The sequence below is a fragment of the Microtus ochrogaster genome, chromosome 22, assembly GCF_000317375.1.
Source record: "Microtus ochrogaster isolate Prairie Vole_2 chromosome 22, MicOch1.0, whole genome shotgun sequence".
NCBI classification, from domain to species: Eukaryota; Metazoa; Chordata; class Mammalia; order Rodentia; family Cricetidae; genus Microtus; species Microtus ochrogaster.
Genome location: NC_022023.1, coordinates 31,831,188 through 31,846,779, shown reverse-complemented (window position 1 = coordinate 31,846,779; position 15,592 = coordinate 31,831,188). Strand labels below are relative to the sequence as shown.

At 42.4% G+C, this 15,592-nt stretch overlaps 1 protein-coding gene across 1 annotated transcript in view; it reads left to right on the top strand.

Moving 5' to 3' along the window:
- Positions 1 to 15,592, top strand: part of Hps5 (HPS5, biogenesis of lysosomal organelles complex 2 subunit 2) — a 41,660-nt gene that overhangs the window by 18,375 nt on the left and 7,693 nt on the right. Inside the window, exons 9-16 of the mRNA XM_005357834.3 lie at positions 5,727 to 5,815; positions 6,789 to 6,967; positions 7,555 to 7,713; positions 8,752 to 8,938; positions 9,561 to 9,684; positions 11,348 to 11,497; positions 12,021 to 12,092; positions 12,377 to 12,954. Coding sequence (XP_005357891.1) covers positions 5,727 to 5,815; positions 6,789 to 6,967; positions 7,555 to 7,713; positions 8,752 to 8,938; positions 9,561 to 9,684; positions 11,348 to 11,497; positions 12,021 to 12,092; positions 12,377 to 12,954 — 1,538 coding nt within the window. The remainder of the gene's footprint in view (positions 1 to 5,726; positions 5,816 to 6,788; positions 6,968 to 7,554; positions 7,714 to 8,751; positions 8,939 to 9,560; positions 9,685 to 11,347; positions 11,498 to 12,020; positions 12,093 to 12,376; positions 12,955 to 15,592) is intronic.

Below are 15,592 nucleotides of genomic sequence, written 5' to 3'. Positions count from 1 at the left end.
CGAGACAGGGTTTCTCTGTGGCTTTGGAGCCTGTCCTGGAACTAGCTCTGTAGACCAGGCTGGTCTCGAACTCACAAAGATCCGCCTGCCTCTGCCTCCCGAGTGCTGGGATTAAAGGCGTGCGCCACCATCACCCGGCCTCTTGTAGTCTTTTTTAAAAATGTTTTTCTTTTTTTTTTCAATTAACAATTTCCACTTCCTCCCCTCCTCCCATTTCCCTCCCCCCTCCCCATCCCTCTCCAGTCCAAGAGCAGTCAGGGTTCCCTGCCCTGTGGGAAGTCCAAGGTCCTCCCCTCTCCATCCAGGGGAGGAAGGTGAGCATCTAAACAGACTAGGCTCCCACAAAGCCAGTACATGCAGTAGAATCAAAACTTAGTGCCATTGTCCTTGGCTTCTCAGTCAGCCCTCCTTGTCAGCCACGTTCAGAGAGTCCGGTTTGATCACATGCTCCATCAGTCCTAGTCCAGCTGGCCTTGGTGAGCTTCCAATGATCAACCCTGCTGTCTCAGTGGGTGGGCACACCCCTCGCGGTCCTGACTTCCTTGCTCATGTTCTCCCTCCTTCTGCTCCTCATTTGGACCTTGGGAGCTCAGTCCAGTCTTCTAGTCTTGAACTGTCTGAACTATTTGCTTCATCTGTTTGATTGTTTTTTCTTAGTTTTCTTGGGTTTCTTTGAGAGATTTATTGATTTCTTCCAATTTTTTCTTTTCTTCCATTCTTTAAGAGATTTTTTCATTTCTTCTTTAAAGGTCTCCATCATCCTCATAAAGTTACATTTAAAATTGTTTTCTTCTGCTTCTTCTGGGTTAGGATGATCAAGTCTTCCTATTGTATGACCACTGGGTTCTGGTGTTACCAAGTTGCTTTTTAGGTTGTTGGATGACTTCTTGCATTGGTGCCAACCCATCTCTTTCTCCAATTGGTGCTGGCAGTGTCTTTGCCTCTTGGTCCAATCCTTGCAGTTGCTGTCAGTGTCTTTGGGAACTGTTCTCGGCCTGCTTTGTCCTGTTGCGATCTGTGTCTCAGACAGCCACTGAGGTATCTCTTGGCCCCCTCTCTAGGTTTGCTCTTTTGGTCCACTTTGTGCAGTCACAGCCTGTGCTTCAGAGTTCCTCTGAGGTTGTGGGGGATAGGAGGATTTGGGGACAGAGTGGGACTTGTAACTTACAGGGTCCGATCAATGGGTTGGGGGTGTTAGAATAGCCTACTTGCAGGAAGCTTGCCTGCTGGCTGGCTAGAGAAGCTGAGTTAGTTGGGGGAGGGGCCCGGGCCCAGGTACAAGGGCCTAGAGAGTGGCGTGTCCAGCTAGGTGGGTGATCACTCACCTCTTGGTCCTCTCTGTGCTGTCGCAGCCTGTGCTTCAGAATTTCTCTGAGGTCGTAGGGGATAGCCACTTTCATCTCTTAAGGTTGTTTTTATGTTAATTTATCTTTGGGACATTTGTACATGATTGTGTTGCATATAATATTCAGTAGTAAGATAAATGAAGAGATCCTTTTCCAAACTAGAAGGAGAGTTTATAATTGTCAGGGAGCTTTCTGGCAGTTAGTATTCACTGGTGAGGGTACTCATTCTTTTATAAACTCACAGTGCTAGCATACAGGACATAAACAGTTGTGGAACATGTTTTTGAAAGCTCAGTGAAACTTCGGCTTTCTGCCTTTTAGGTCTTCTAACAAGTAACTTGCATGAAAGATCTGCTCCAGGCCGACTCAGTTCATTTTCATGTAAGGGTTAACTTACCTCGTTGCAGTAAGCCCAGAGTCAAATACTAAGCAGCATGGAGTGCTACTTTGTCAGCAGCTGTGCATGGTCAGAGGTGTGTGTGGGATCTGTGCTTGAACTCAGCAGCTGTGCATGGGCAGAGGTGTGTGTGGGATCTGTGCTTGAACTCTGCTTACTTTACTGTGAGAAGTTATTCCTAATATCCCTTCTACTAGTTAATATAACTGACTGAAAACTCAGAGAAGGATAGTGATTTTTATAGGTGCTCTGCCATGTGGTCTACTGCCCGGGGCTTTTCAAAGGTAACTAGCTGCTCTTTCAAAATATAGTGAAAATGTTAACTTTCCCCCCCAAAGGTTAAATTAGCTCATGTCACAACATCGACACCAAGGTATTTAAAGTGAATTATAGGTATTTTAACTCTGAAATTAATAATCTGTTCTGAAAGTTGCTGGAGAAAGGCAGCCACTTACTTGCTATACTTACATAAATCATATTTAAAAACTCCCTTCACTATTGCTCTTCTTGCATAGCATTTATCAGTGTTTATAATTTTGTGTTCATAAAATATTTATACCCTCCTTACCCTTAAACAGTAAGCTCCATGTGGGTTTGTGGCTACTTTATTCAGTGTTGTGTTTGTAGTTCTTGACATAGTATCTGGTAGATGGTAGTCATTTTATAAATATTTGTTGAATATGTGATGTGTGGAGTGAGATGTTACATCGTGACCTAGCTAAGTTAGAGATTGTATTTTTTTTTCTTAGGTGGGGGATTTAGGTCAGTGGTAAAGCACTTGCTAGGTATGCAAAAGGTCCTGGGTTTGGTCCTCAGCTCCGGGGTGGGGGTGGGGGGTAAAAAGAATGTATTCCTTCTTAGGAGCATGCTTGGTTCTCCAGGTAGACTGTCGCTTTGAATTTAGTAATTTATTTGTTTGTTTGTTTTTTGGTTTTTCGAGACAGGGTTTCTCTGTGGCTTTGGAGCCTGTCCTGGAACTAGCTCTGTAGACCAGGCTGGTCTCAAACTCACAGAGATCAGCCTGCCTCTGCCTCCCGAGTGCTGGGATTAAAGGCGTGCGCCACCATCGCCCGGCTGAATTTAGTAATTTAAAGGAAACTCTCTTACCTCCCTTGCTGCAGGAAGCCAGGCCTTTCAGGGTCAAGTTTAGCTTTCTCAGCAGTAATTGATGCTGCTTTGCCTTCATGACTGCTCTGGCGTGGGTTAGATACTTGTTTCTCTGTCCTCTCTTCAGACTATGTCCATCCCTCACTCATTGCCACTATCAGTATTCATTTGAGCATCACAGTGCTAAGTACACATTAGACCATCAGACAGTCGTTCATTCGATGAAGGCTGCTTTTGAAAAACAATAGCAGGCAAGCTGCTTCTGTTCTGTATGTTTATTCTTGCCCCCACATTTGTGTCTAATGGTGTTTCTACTGGTACCCTTTCCAAATCTCACATGGAGGCATTCTCTAAAAAAATATTTTTGGATATATTTACTTAATATGTATGAGTGTTCTTTCTATATGTGTGTATATGACCCACGTGTGTCTCGGGCCTGCAGATATTTTGGAACTGGAGCTATAGATGGTTGCCAGCTTCTTATGTGTTGTATTTTCTGAAGGTACATTGGTGTCACTTTGTTGTTGTTACTGTTAAGAGTGCTGCATAGCCCTGGTTAGCCCTGTACTTGCTTTGTAGCACAGGCTGGCTTTGAACTTGTGACAATCCTCTTGCCTTAGTTTCCTTAGTGCTGTGATCATAGGCTTGTGCCCAGCTTCCTTGACTTATCTATCTATCTATCTATCTATCTATCTATCTATCTATCTATCTATCTATCTATCTATCTATCATCTATCTATCTAATCTATTTATCATCTATTTGTTTTGAGACAGGCTTTCTCTGTGCAGTCCTGGCTGGCCTAAAACCTGCTGTGTAGACCAGGCTGGCCTCAAACTCAATGAGATCCACATGCCTCTGCCTCCTGAGTGCTGGGATTAAAGGTGTATGGCACAATGGCCAGCCTTCTTTGGCTTTTTTGTTTATATTTTTTCTTTGACTCCACATTCATAAGTATGGGCTCTTATGTCTCCTTTGTATCTTTCATGTAATCCAGACTGCTATCTGCTATTTCTTTTATATTCATTTCACTTAAGTGTGTGTGTGTTTACATATCTGCTCTGTGTGTGGGGTGGTGAAGGAAGTCTGAAGATAGTGTATTGGATCCCCTGTTGCTAGAGTTGGCAGCAGTTATAAGCTGCTGGTTATGGGTCCTGGCAACTGAACTTGGGTCCTCTGGAAGAACAGAATGCCCTTCACCACTGAACTAACTTTCCAGCCTCTGAGTTATTATTTCTTTTCTTCTTTCTTCCTTTTTTTTTTTAAATTTTATGTGCATCATTGTTTTGCCTGCATGTATATCTGTGTGAGGGTGTTGGATCCCCTGGAACTGGAGTTACAGACAGTTGTGAGTTGCCATGTGGGTGCTGGGAATTGACCCAGGTCTTCTGGGAAAGCAATCAATGTTTTTAACCACCGAGCCCTCTCTCAGCCCTTGGATTATTACATCTAGGGCATTTTGCAAGTTGGGTGTCTGAAATGGTTCAGTGGATAAAGGTGCCTACTACTGAGCCTGATTACCTGAGTCTGAGCCATGAGATCCACATGGTCAAAGGAGAGAAGAGATTTTTGTAAGTTGTCCTCTAACCTCCACAAATGTTTCATGTCACATGCATTCACACACACACACACACACACACACACACAAAGTAAATAAAAATAGAATTTTTAGCCTGTTGTGGTGGTGCATGCCATTAGTCCCAGCACTCATGAGGCTGAAGCAGACGGACCTCTGAGTTCCAGGACAGCCAGAGCTATATAGAGAAACACTGCCTTGAAAAACAAAAGCTAAAGCAAAAACAAACAAAAAATGTGATTAAAAAATAAATTTTATAAGTTGAATATCCCCTCTGGCTCTTAAAGGTGTTTTTACCAATTTTACTGATTATGATATGATTATCTTAGGCGTGTGATTATATACTGTTGGATATGTATGGAAAAAAGCTGTAAGTTCTCAGGATTATAATCTTGTTGGAGATGTTTCTTTCTGCAAAATAGACTGCAGTGCACGATGAAGCAGTGGACAAGAAGTAGCCACGTCAGGAGAAGGTGCTAGACTGTGGACTGTGGGGCATCGGGAGAGTGGCTAGACTGGGAGAGCATGTGTGCTTGGTAACAACCTGGCCGTCACGAGAGAAAGTGACGTCTATAGATATAGGGGAGACAGCCAGAGAGTCAGGGGTGTGTACTGAAGAAAGGGCCGGAGTTTCTGGTGGGAACGAGGGAGACAGTCCTGTGAGGTTCAGAGGGAAGCTCCAGCTTTGGTGGCTGCACTCTGCAGTCTAAATGTGAGGTCTTCTGCCTTCACGCTGAATGACCCTGGCATGTGATTACCTCTCTGACAAAATAGCACTTTTGTAGCTTAATGGGCCTCATTAGAGAATATAACTGGAGCCCTTCTTAATACTTCTGATGCGGATGGACTTGGCCAGGTCTTCTTAGCCTGTGTTCACCTACATACACAGATCAAGTCAGAATTTTGCCTTTCTTGATAGGGATTCCTGAGTTGATTGACTAAGAGTACTGGTCTATTTAAATGAGTGTCTGTTTTATCTGAGAAGTTGCATAAGGATCACATAATTCCCTCTTAATAGGTTTTTCTTTTGCCAGAGATTGCTCTCTTTTTTTTCATAGAAGCTATTTGTGTTTGTGCCTACATTTCCCCAATTTGACACCACTTGATCCTATGTTTTTATCGGGCTTAGGAAGAAGATGGTGAGGTTGAATCAGCTGGGCCACTGCTGTATTTCCTTTGTATTGTCTGATTTTACTTTAATAGCCAATGAGAGATTGAGTCCAGAGAATTTTAAAGTTCTATGCTGTAGTGTACATGAGGGTGTTTTGTTTTGTTTTTGACCTCTTTTATTTTCTCTTCCAGTGAACACTGTGTGCTGACATGGACAGAAAAAGGAATTTATATTTTCATTCCTCAGAATGTTCAAGTTCTTCTTTGGAGTGAAGTCAAGGGTAATTGTATTTTTCTTTCTTAAGTAACTTTTAGTCTTTTAATTGTGTGTGAAAATTAATTATATTATGATTATTTTATAATGTGAGAAGTTGAAAATGCAGGGAATAGTCATTGTATGTGACTAACAGGAAATCAGTCCCTGTACTCATGGTTGAAACCAGAAATATGGGAAAGTTTAGCATAGCTGGTAAGATAGTGCTTTGGCTTTTTGAGTCCTTTCTGCAGAGAAAGGAGGGAGGTCATGATTGATCCACATTGATTTCTTATAGGTTGTTTTCCACCAATTGAGGATGTCCCTTGCAAATTAGTATGTTAAATTCTTTCATGGTGCTCATACCTACTCATGCAAGATTCATCCATTTATATACTTGTTAAAATCTATTCATGTGAGTGCCAGGTTGTAGTCTTCTCGATTGTTATAGTGTGACTCAAAGCATGCGCTCTACTTTTGTACTCCCAATTCCTTCTCACAGGAGTCAGCATTTTAAAATTAGGGTTTTAGATCAGAAAGCTCATTTGTTTTCTAATCCTCGAAAAGTGTCTAACTATGATTTCTTCATTGAAGTACAAGTACAAAAAGAAATGAAACTACACTGAGCCAAATCATTTTTTCCAAGACAGGGTTTCTTTGTGTTGCCTTGGCTGTTCTGAAATTCACTCTGTAGAGCAGACTGGCCTCGAACTCACAAGATCCTCCTCTTGCCTCTGCCTCCCGAGAGCAGGGATTAAAGGCATGCCCTACCACAGCTTGGCAAGCAAAATCTTATTTAAGATTTTTGTAAGTATGATTTTAGCCCATGTAAAAATGATAGGGTTTCCCTTCCACTGCTGGGGAATGAAGAGTGGGGCCTTGTACATTCTAGGCAAGGGCCTAATCGCTAAGCTGCTTCCCTGGCCCCGGCCTTAAAAAAAGAGCAAGAGGTATTTGATTAATGTCTTGTCTGTTCACCTTTGTGTTTTTGTTTTTTGTAGATATTCAGGATGTAGCTGTCTACAAGAATGAGTTGTTCTGTTTACACTTTAATGGGAAAATCTCCCATCTTTCCCTGTTGTCTGTTGAGCGCTGTGTGGAACGCCTGTTAAGAAGAGGCCTGTGGGACCTGGCTGCTCGCACGTGCTGTCTCTTCCAGAATTCTGTCGTTACCAGCAGAGTGAGTTAGAGCTTACCTGTCATTGTTAGTTATGGGTTGGTCAAACCATCCTAGCTTTCAGGATTGTTATAAAGTTGCTTATCTTTATTAACTGTTCTGTATGACTTAGACATGTAGAGTTAAAGTCTTCAAAGAAAGCTTGGCAGTTATATCTGTGAAGGGTAATAAAGATGGTGAATTTTTTGGTTTTAAGAAAATATCAGAGCTGGGTGTGGTGGTGCATGCCTTTAATCCCAGCACTTGGTAGACAGAGGAAGGTGGATCTCTGTGAGTTTGAGACCAGCCTGGTCTACAAAGTGAGTTCAAGGACAGTAAGGACTAGCAGGGTCTCTAAATCCTGTTTTGAAAAACAAAAAGCAAACAAAAAGTCAGATTAATTTACAAATATATTTTAATTTCAGAGCTTGATTTAAAGAGGATGATTGTGCATATGGTAACTCTTAATATATAATATGTACTGATTAAGTCTTGCTAGCTTACTAAACCTCAAAACATCTTATTCTTGTGTGAGCACTGTGGCTGTTTAGATATAGATGTGGCTGTAAACAGTAAGCTGTTCTCTTGGGATTTTTTTATCCTTTTATTAGGCAAGAAAAACATTGACCGCAGATAAATTAGAGCATTTGAAATCGCAGCTGGACCTTATAACCTGCAGTGAACTAATTTCTCACCTGGATGAACTGATCTTAAAACTTGAGCCTTTGGATTCAGCTTGCAGTAGTAGAAGAAGCTCCATTTCATCACATGTGAGTGCTTTTCTTTTTAGCTTATTTGTTTAGTGTGTGTGTGTTGTGGGGAAGGGGACATGCACATGCCAGCAAACACAAATGGAGGTCTGAGGCCAGCTGTCAGGAATCAGCTCTTTCCTTCCTCCATCTGAGTCCTGAGGATTGAATCAGGTCATTATACATGGCATCAGGCGCCTTTACCCACGAAGCCATTCTGCCAGTCCTTTATGAGTTTTTGAATCTTTCAGGGAAATGAGCAAGTAAGTCCAAGGATCTGTTTTGCTTTCCATGGAGTAATTTTTTGAGGAAAGTGTCATGGAGATGTCAGCTTTTTTTGTTACTTTTCAGACTCCCTGAGCTGAACACTTTGTAAGAAGGGAAAGCTTATTTTGGTGTGTGGTTTGAGAAAGTTTAGTACATGGTTAGCTGGTATTGTCTGTTTGGCCTTTGGCAAGAAGAACATGGTAGAAGAAAGCTGCTCACCTAATGATATCTGGGAGCTGAGAGAAACGAGGAGGGAATGGTCCCAGTATCACATTTAAGAGCATACCTCCAGTAACCTAACTTTCCACTGCGCCCTACCTCTGAAGGTTTACCACCTCCCAGTGGCACCATAGAATCCAAAATATAGCAGGGGAGCTTTCTCCCATGATGGGCAGCTAAGGAAAGTCAGGTGTGTTTTGAAGCTGCATTTGTTTATGTCACTGTTTACTGCCTGGCGTTCCCAAATGCCCTTCACATAGCTTCCTGTCTAGGTGGGGTGGCTTTTAGTCTGGGATTTCAGATGTTTTATGTCAACTGAGGTCTCAGTGCTACTCAGGACTGTCTCATTTCTTCCTCACTGCCTGCTTTCCAAAGCCAAGCTGAGAATTTGGTGGAAGACATGGTGTCACTTGCTCATCTGAGCCCATGCTAGGTGCCCGCACTCTCCACTAGTGTGTGCTGATAACTGTAGTTGACTGCTGACCTTTGGCCCAGTGTTGGTCTTATTCTGAAAAAGAGATGTTGCTTACACAGAAGAACGTTGATTTTGAGGGGAATTCTTTTCATTTCTAGGAAAGTTTTAGCATCTTGGACTCTGGTATTTATCGGATCATCAGCAGTAGAAGAGGCAGTCAGTCCGAAGAAGACTCTTGCTCCCTTCACAGTCAGACCTTCTCAGAAGATGAAAGACTTCGAGAATTCGTCTCAGCCCAGGAAGAAGAACAGCCAGAGCAGGACTGTGGAGCAAACAGAAATGACGGTGATGAGTGCATCTCTTGTTGGTCACTGATGAGGGACAGTGCTCTCTGTGAATTGACAGGATAATCTTATGTAGAGACTAGCCACCTATAGATCTGCTGGTCACTCGGAGATAGTGATGTATAGATTGTTTTTAACCTCTTGTTTGGACTAACATTTGTAAAGTGTCTAATTTGGTTCATGTATCAAAATGCTGGACAGGTTAAGACTGATCATTAGCCAAAATAATGAATACTTTTTTTTTTAACCATAACTAACCACATTATTTTCCACCAGGAATGAAAGATAGCTCCAGTTTTGGGAGCCATTGCCTTCCCTTTTCAATGTTCCAGCATTCCTGTGACTGAACTGTTGAGAAGAGATTAGTAGAAACTCTAAACTACCTTTGTGACTTGTGGGGATACAGGGTTAGTAGTTGATAAAGGTACCCGGCTCAGTGTTCATGTGGACCATCCATGCATCCCAGAAACCTGTGTTCTGTGCTCATTTGTATCTGGGTCAGTTATGATTTTGGTACTGAATCCTTCATTTCCTTTGGTTTATTCATTGCTGAATTTGTTTAGCTTTGTATAAAAAACTTTCATGTGATTAGATGTTTATTTCTCCCTGATTCTGTTTATTAGACAATGTTTCCCATGGTCCAGTGGTGTCTGAGACAGACAAGAGTGAAGCTTTTCTGCCCTTCAGCATTCCACTGCCATTTCGTTCCCCGTCTCCGCTGGTGTCTCTTCAGGCTGTCAAAGAAAGGTAAATGAGCCAGCCATGTCATTTTGCTTCAGTTGTCACATGACATACTGAGAAGGAGAAGGCATTTTAAATGTTAAATAGAAGGTCTCATGCTATTTCTCTAATAATCAGTTAATGTGAACTGTGTTCCCTTTAATCTTGGGTGAAGTGAGTGTTCCTCTTCATTTCTGTGGCTGAGTAGTTTAGTCGTAGATGAGCCCCTACAGACGTGGCACAGCTAAGTATGTTAGCCTCTTCCCTGGTGTACGCCATAGTGTGTCCACGTGGAGGTGGAGGACAACTTCATCTCTTCAGTTCTTTCCTTCTGCGTGTGGAGTCCAGGGATCTGACTCATCTTGTCAGGCTTGGTGGCAAGTGCCTTTACCTGCTCAGCCCCTCTCTGGCCCATTTAGTCTTTTCTCTGTGTGTGAAGATTTATCTATTTGTATTGATGTGTGTGAACTTGTGTGAGTTCATTTACACCATGCTGCCTGTGGAGGCTAACCCATGTCAGATCTCCTGGAACTGGAGTCACAAGCGGTTGTGACCTTTATATGGGTACTGGGGACTGAAACAAGGTTCTCTAAAAGAGTAGCAAACACCCTATACCAGCTGAGGTGTCTGTCTGGCCTATTAGTTATTTCTTGATCCCTTCTCACTAAATGGGTGAATCTGGAGGATTTCCCCCTTCTTGAGACATGTTCTTACTGTGTAGCTCTAGCTGGCATGGAACTCCATATGTAGATCAACCTGGCCTCAAACTCACGGAGATCTACCTGCCTCTGCCTCCTGAGTGCTGGGGTTAAAAGCACACCACCACACCTAGGAGAACTGGAGATTTTATGAACATTAATTACTGTGTGTATGTCTGTGAGAGGATGTCAGATCCCCTGTAACTGAAGTTAGACAGTCGTAAGCTGCCATATGGGTGACTGGAATTGAACCTGCATCCTCTTGAAAAGCAGCCAATGTTCTTAACCGCTGATCCATCTCTCCAGCCCTTGAGAATTGGAGATTTAAAAAAAATTTTTTTTATATTTTATGTATGAGTGCTCCTCATATATACCTGCTAGAAGGGAACATCAGACATCAGATCCTATTATACATGGTGGTGAGCCACCATCTGGTTGCTAGGAATTGAACTCAGGACCTCTGAAAGAACACCCAGTGCTCTTAACCACTGAGCCATCTTTCCAGCCCTAGAACTGGAGATTTTTGAGAATTCTTTTTAGTCTGTGTATGAAACCAATCTGGGCACTGATAATGAGAGAAAAGATGTATCTTCTGCCCAGCTACTTGCCTATGTCTTTCTGGGTGCACATTCTTCCTGTAGAAGGGTCTGTTCCTTATTATTTTCTGATCAGGAAGTGACTGATGATCACATGCTTAACTGAGTTGAAAGAGACATTACATTGAAGAGACAGCTGCCCTAGAAACCTACCCTTTAGCATTGACTCACTGGCCTCAGGACAGTTTTACAAACACAGTGGGTCATCTTACTGTAAGTTTATATGAGCCTCATGTGAAATGGGGTTGCTCAGAGAAATTGTTTTAAGCAACCTGTCTTGTTAAACTCAAGCTGGCTATGTAGTACTAATGGAAACAGAAACGTCAGGAACCAGATTTTTCACTCCTGACAGTGTTGATATATTTTCATGTTAGGTTTTTGATATTTGACTTCCAGTGTTTCTTGCTTTGTGCGTAAAACAACTGAGAAGATTGGCACCCTTCACGCAAGCCCGGAGCTGAAAGAGACATTTGAATCCAAGGATGTTGACCGAGCACACGAAGAGGAAGTGAATGTAGTTACCTGCCATCTAGAGGAAGACGCTGAGTAAGCCTTATGTCAGAGTCTGAAATGCTAGACCACTGCCATTGTGAATGTGTCAGAGACTGCACTGTGAGAGACCCTGTATGTATGACGCTGCTCACTGAAGATTGTTGTGTAGCTCAGAAACTGTAAATTCTAGTTTACGAGGAATTAACTCTGTTGAGACAGGGTTTTAGTTTCGTATCTCATTCGCCTTTCTCCCGCTCTGTCGTCTTGTCACCTTCCTGGAGTGTCAGAGGAGTGTTAGATTAAGAGGAGGTGGCTGAGATCCAGTCCGAGCTCTTCTGAATAGCTTAAACTCTAAGTCATTAATGCTGCCTGGCCTGTTAGCTCTAGGACGTGCTATCCCTTAGTGAATAGAAACGGAATGTTTGGTAAAGATAACAGGGAGTAAAAGACTCTAAGGCAGGGTGGCATGTGGCACACTCGCCATTTAGTAAGCAGTAGATAGGAGTCTTGGTCTAAGAAAGTTTTGGTTGCCCCTAATCTTGTGAATAGGGTTATTTCTTTTTTTATGCTTTTCTAGGGAGAAAGAAATTAGTCAACTTCCTGAAGAAGACAGGCTTCAAGAACTCAGAGCAGGGACAGCAGAAGCAATGTGAGTGTGGAGGATTTACCATGAGTGGGGTCGGCCTTGGGCAGTATCAGTAGTAGTCTTGACTGTCTAGGTCAGAGGTATTTGCCTTGGATGTTCAGGAGTCGGTAACGTACTCGAGAGGCGGTGATGTCTGTCTCATTGGACTTCTGGGATAATTGTCATTTAAAGAACTCAAAAGCAACATTTATTCTAGAAGAGTATGCTTTATCAGTTAGATTTGTTCTGAAATAATCTAATTTTTAAAAACAAATGAGACAATGTTCACATTCATCTGTTTTGCATAGGACCAAGTTACTGGACCCTCTGGTTTTATTTGAACCCAAGTCACTAAGAACAGTTTTACAGAAGTGGCTTTCACAATTAGAGAAAACGTTTGCCTTGAATGGCTCTGCTGACATTTCCAGTAGCAGCAGTCTGCCTGTGAAATTGAGCCCGGATGTGCACCTCCTTAGTGAGTCAGAAGAGAGAGGATTAGATGAAGACAGTGAAGAAGAAAAGAGGAATTCTTTGGGCGTTGAAGAAACTGGTGGTCATACAGCCTGTGAATCTGTAAGCAGCCTCAGTGAGCCCTTGGGCGACATTTTTCGAGTATATTCTCCGTATACCATATCAAACAGTCTTCAGAAAGACCTGGCAGAATTGACAACACTGTGTTTGGAACTAGGTGTGCTGACTTCTGTAGTGGACAGCACAGGGGGACATGTGGACTGTGCTTTACAGCAGCTCTCTCCTGAGGTCCTGGCTTGCTGTTTCCTGAAGAAGTATTTTTTTCTCCTGGACTTGAAGAGAGCAAGGGAGAGTATCAAGCTAAGTTACGCCAACAGCCCTTGTGTTTGGGACACTTTTGTTGAAGGACTGAAAGGTAATAGTCAGATGTCATTACCACTTGTAGAGATGTTTTATAATGTGGAGGCCTGACAAAAATTTGAGTAGAAAACTTACCTCTGCTGACCAGCACCCCCTTTTGTTTTCTATCTATTCTCTCCCCCCCTCTCTCTTTCGACAAGGTTTCTTTGTGTAACACCCTGGAACATGCTTTGTAGATCAGGCTGGCTTGAACTCACAGAGATCCGCCTGCCTTTGTCTCCTGAGTGCTGAGATTAAAGGCGAGTGCTCCCACTGCCCAACTATTGACTCCTTTAAAAAAGTATTTATTTGTTCCAGCATGGCCAGGGCTACACAGAAAAACCCTGTCTTGACAAAACAAAAAAACAACAAAAGGAACAAAAAAATTATTTGTATTTTTTTGTAGGTATATGTGTCTTTTTGTCTGTATATATGCCGTATAATGCAGTGCTTGAAGAAGCCAGAAGAGAGCATCAGATCCCCTGAAGTAGGGGTTACAGGTGGTTGTGGGTGGATGGAAACAAAACCCATGTCTTCCTCAAGAGCAGCAAGTGCTTCTAACTGAGTCAGCTCTCCAGCCCCTCCAGTCTTTTTAAATTTTTTATTTGTATGTGTGAATGTATGTATGTATGCATGCATATGCCTGCATATATATGTGAATGTATCATGGCACAATTTTAGAGATCATAAGACAATTTTGGAATCAGTTCTGTCCTTCCACCATGTGGGTCCCCGGAATTGAACTCAGGTATCATCAGACTTGGTGACAAACATCTTTTTCCACTAAGCCATCTCAATGGCCCTGTGTTCTACCCATTTAAACTTTAATAGTTTTTCAAACATTGACTTACTGTGTTACTCTGTTATAAAAAAAATTTTTTTCTTTTCTTTTGTTTTTTGATACAGGATTTCTCTGTGTAGCCTTGGCTGTCCTGGAGTATGCTCTGTAGACAAGACTGGCCTAGAACTCTCAGAGATCTACCTGCCTCTGCCTCCCGAGTGCTGGGATTAAAGGCGTGCGTCACTACTGCTCCAGCTTGGATGCAGTTCACACTAGCTGCTGTCCACCCGTACAGATTTGTATTCATACCTGTTGCTCTTCTCTGCTGCATTACCCTATTTTTGAAGTTTTTTGTTTTTGTTTTTTTTTTTGCCTTCAAAATTCTGCTTAAGTAACAGAAGCCACGTTGACTCTGGCAGTTGTGACATTAAACACAATTTTTCTTCGTTGCCCAGTCAGTTGCCACAGGTAGTGACATACTTGCCTGTTACCTCACTCGAAGGGCTTTTGGCTTCCTCGAAATCACATCTACAGTTACAATTCTGCTCCAGGTCACATATAGCAGCTTCAAAGCACAGGTTGTGTTTATGTGACATAAGCAAGATACTTGTTTTAAATAGAGTGTCTGACAGCAGCACTCCTAACTTAAAATGCGTCCTTTCCCTTGTGTGGTCATCTTCAGCCTTGATCCCAGAAATTGGCAGGAAAGTCTATGAGTGCTTGGTGACCACTATAGCAGTCCTAGCTAGAGCATGCAGTGTGCAGCCGAAGTCATGGGTACTGGCATGAAGCCGCTCTTGCGTCTCCAGCTCTTTAAGTTCTTGTCTGACACAGTCAAATGGAAAGCAGCATGGGGGCAATTGCTCTCTTTTAGTAGAAGCTGAAAATTGACTTTAGACAGGTACCACCTGTCTGATAATATTCCAGTTATGGAGGGTGTGATTTTGTTGTTTTGTTTTGTCTTTAATGGTTTTGAGGATCAGAGAGATGTTTATGAGGGCAAAAGCACTTGCTGTACAAGGCTGGAACTGTGACTCCCATCTCCAGAACTCATATTAAGATGGAAAGAGAGAACACTCTCCACCATGTGTTCATATACATGCTGTAGCATGCATTCCCTCCCACACACGCAAACACATCACACGCATGCACGCACACACACATGCTGATAATAAGTACGGGTATTTTCTAGGTTACCAGAGACAATAAAGGGTTTCATCATAACATTGTCATATATGTGTCATTATATATTTTCTCCTTCATTTCCTACCTTCTTTTACCTCCTTCCAGCTGATGCCTTTCCGCCTGTCTAGTTCTCTTCTGTTCTATTGCTCTCTCTGTGTCAATATAAGAGAGAACATATGCCATTTGTCTTTTTGAGTCTGACTTGTTTTGCTTAACATGATTTCCAATTGCATTCATTTTCCCACAGATGTCTTAACTGCATTTTCCTTTATGACTACATAAATTCTATCTTTCTATGTACCATCTTTTTATTCATTCATCTGCTGATGGACATGCAGACTTGTTCAGTTTCTTAGCCGTTGTGAACACTGCAGCTACGTCATGGATAAGCTGGTATCTTGTTGTGTTGACTTGGGATCTTTGGGGTGAATGCCCAGCAGTGGTGCCCCCGGGTCATACGGCAGATCCAGTTCCAGCTTTGTGAGAAAACTCCTATAAACTGTTATAGTGACTGACAGTTTGCACTCCTGCCACAGTGAGTGAGCCCTTCTTTTCCTGCATCACAACAAGCTGACTGTTTTCTTGATAGAAGGCAGGTTCTGAAACTATTCTTGATTATGTGTCTTAGGACCACTGAAAACTACTGGGGAAAAAAAAAATCTCATTTTACGTTAGAGTCATACCCTTT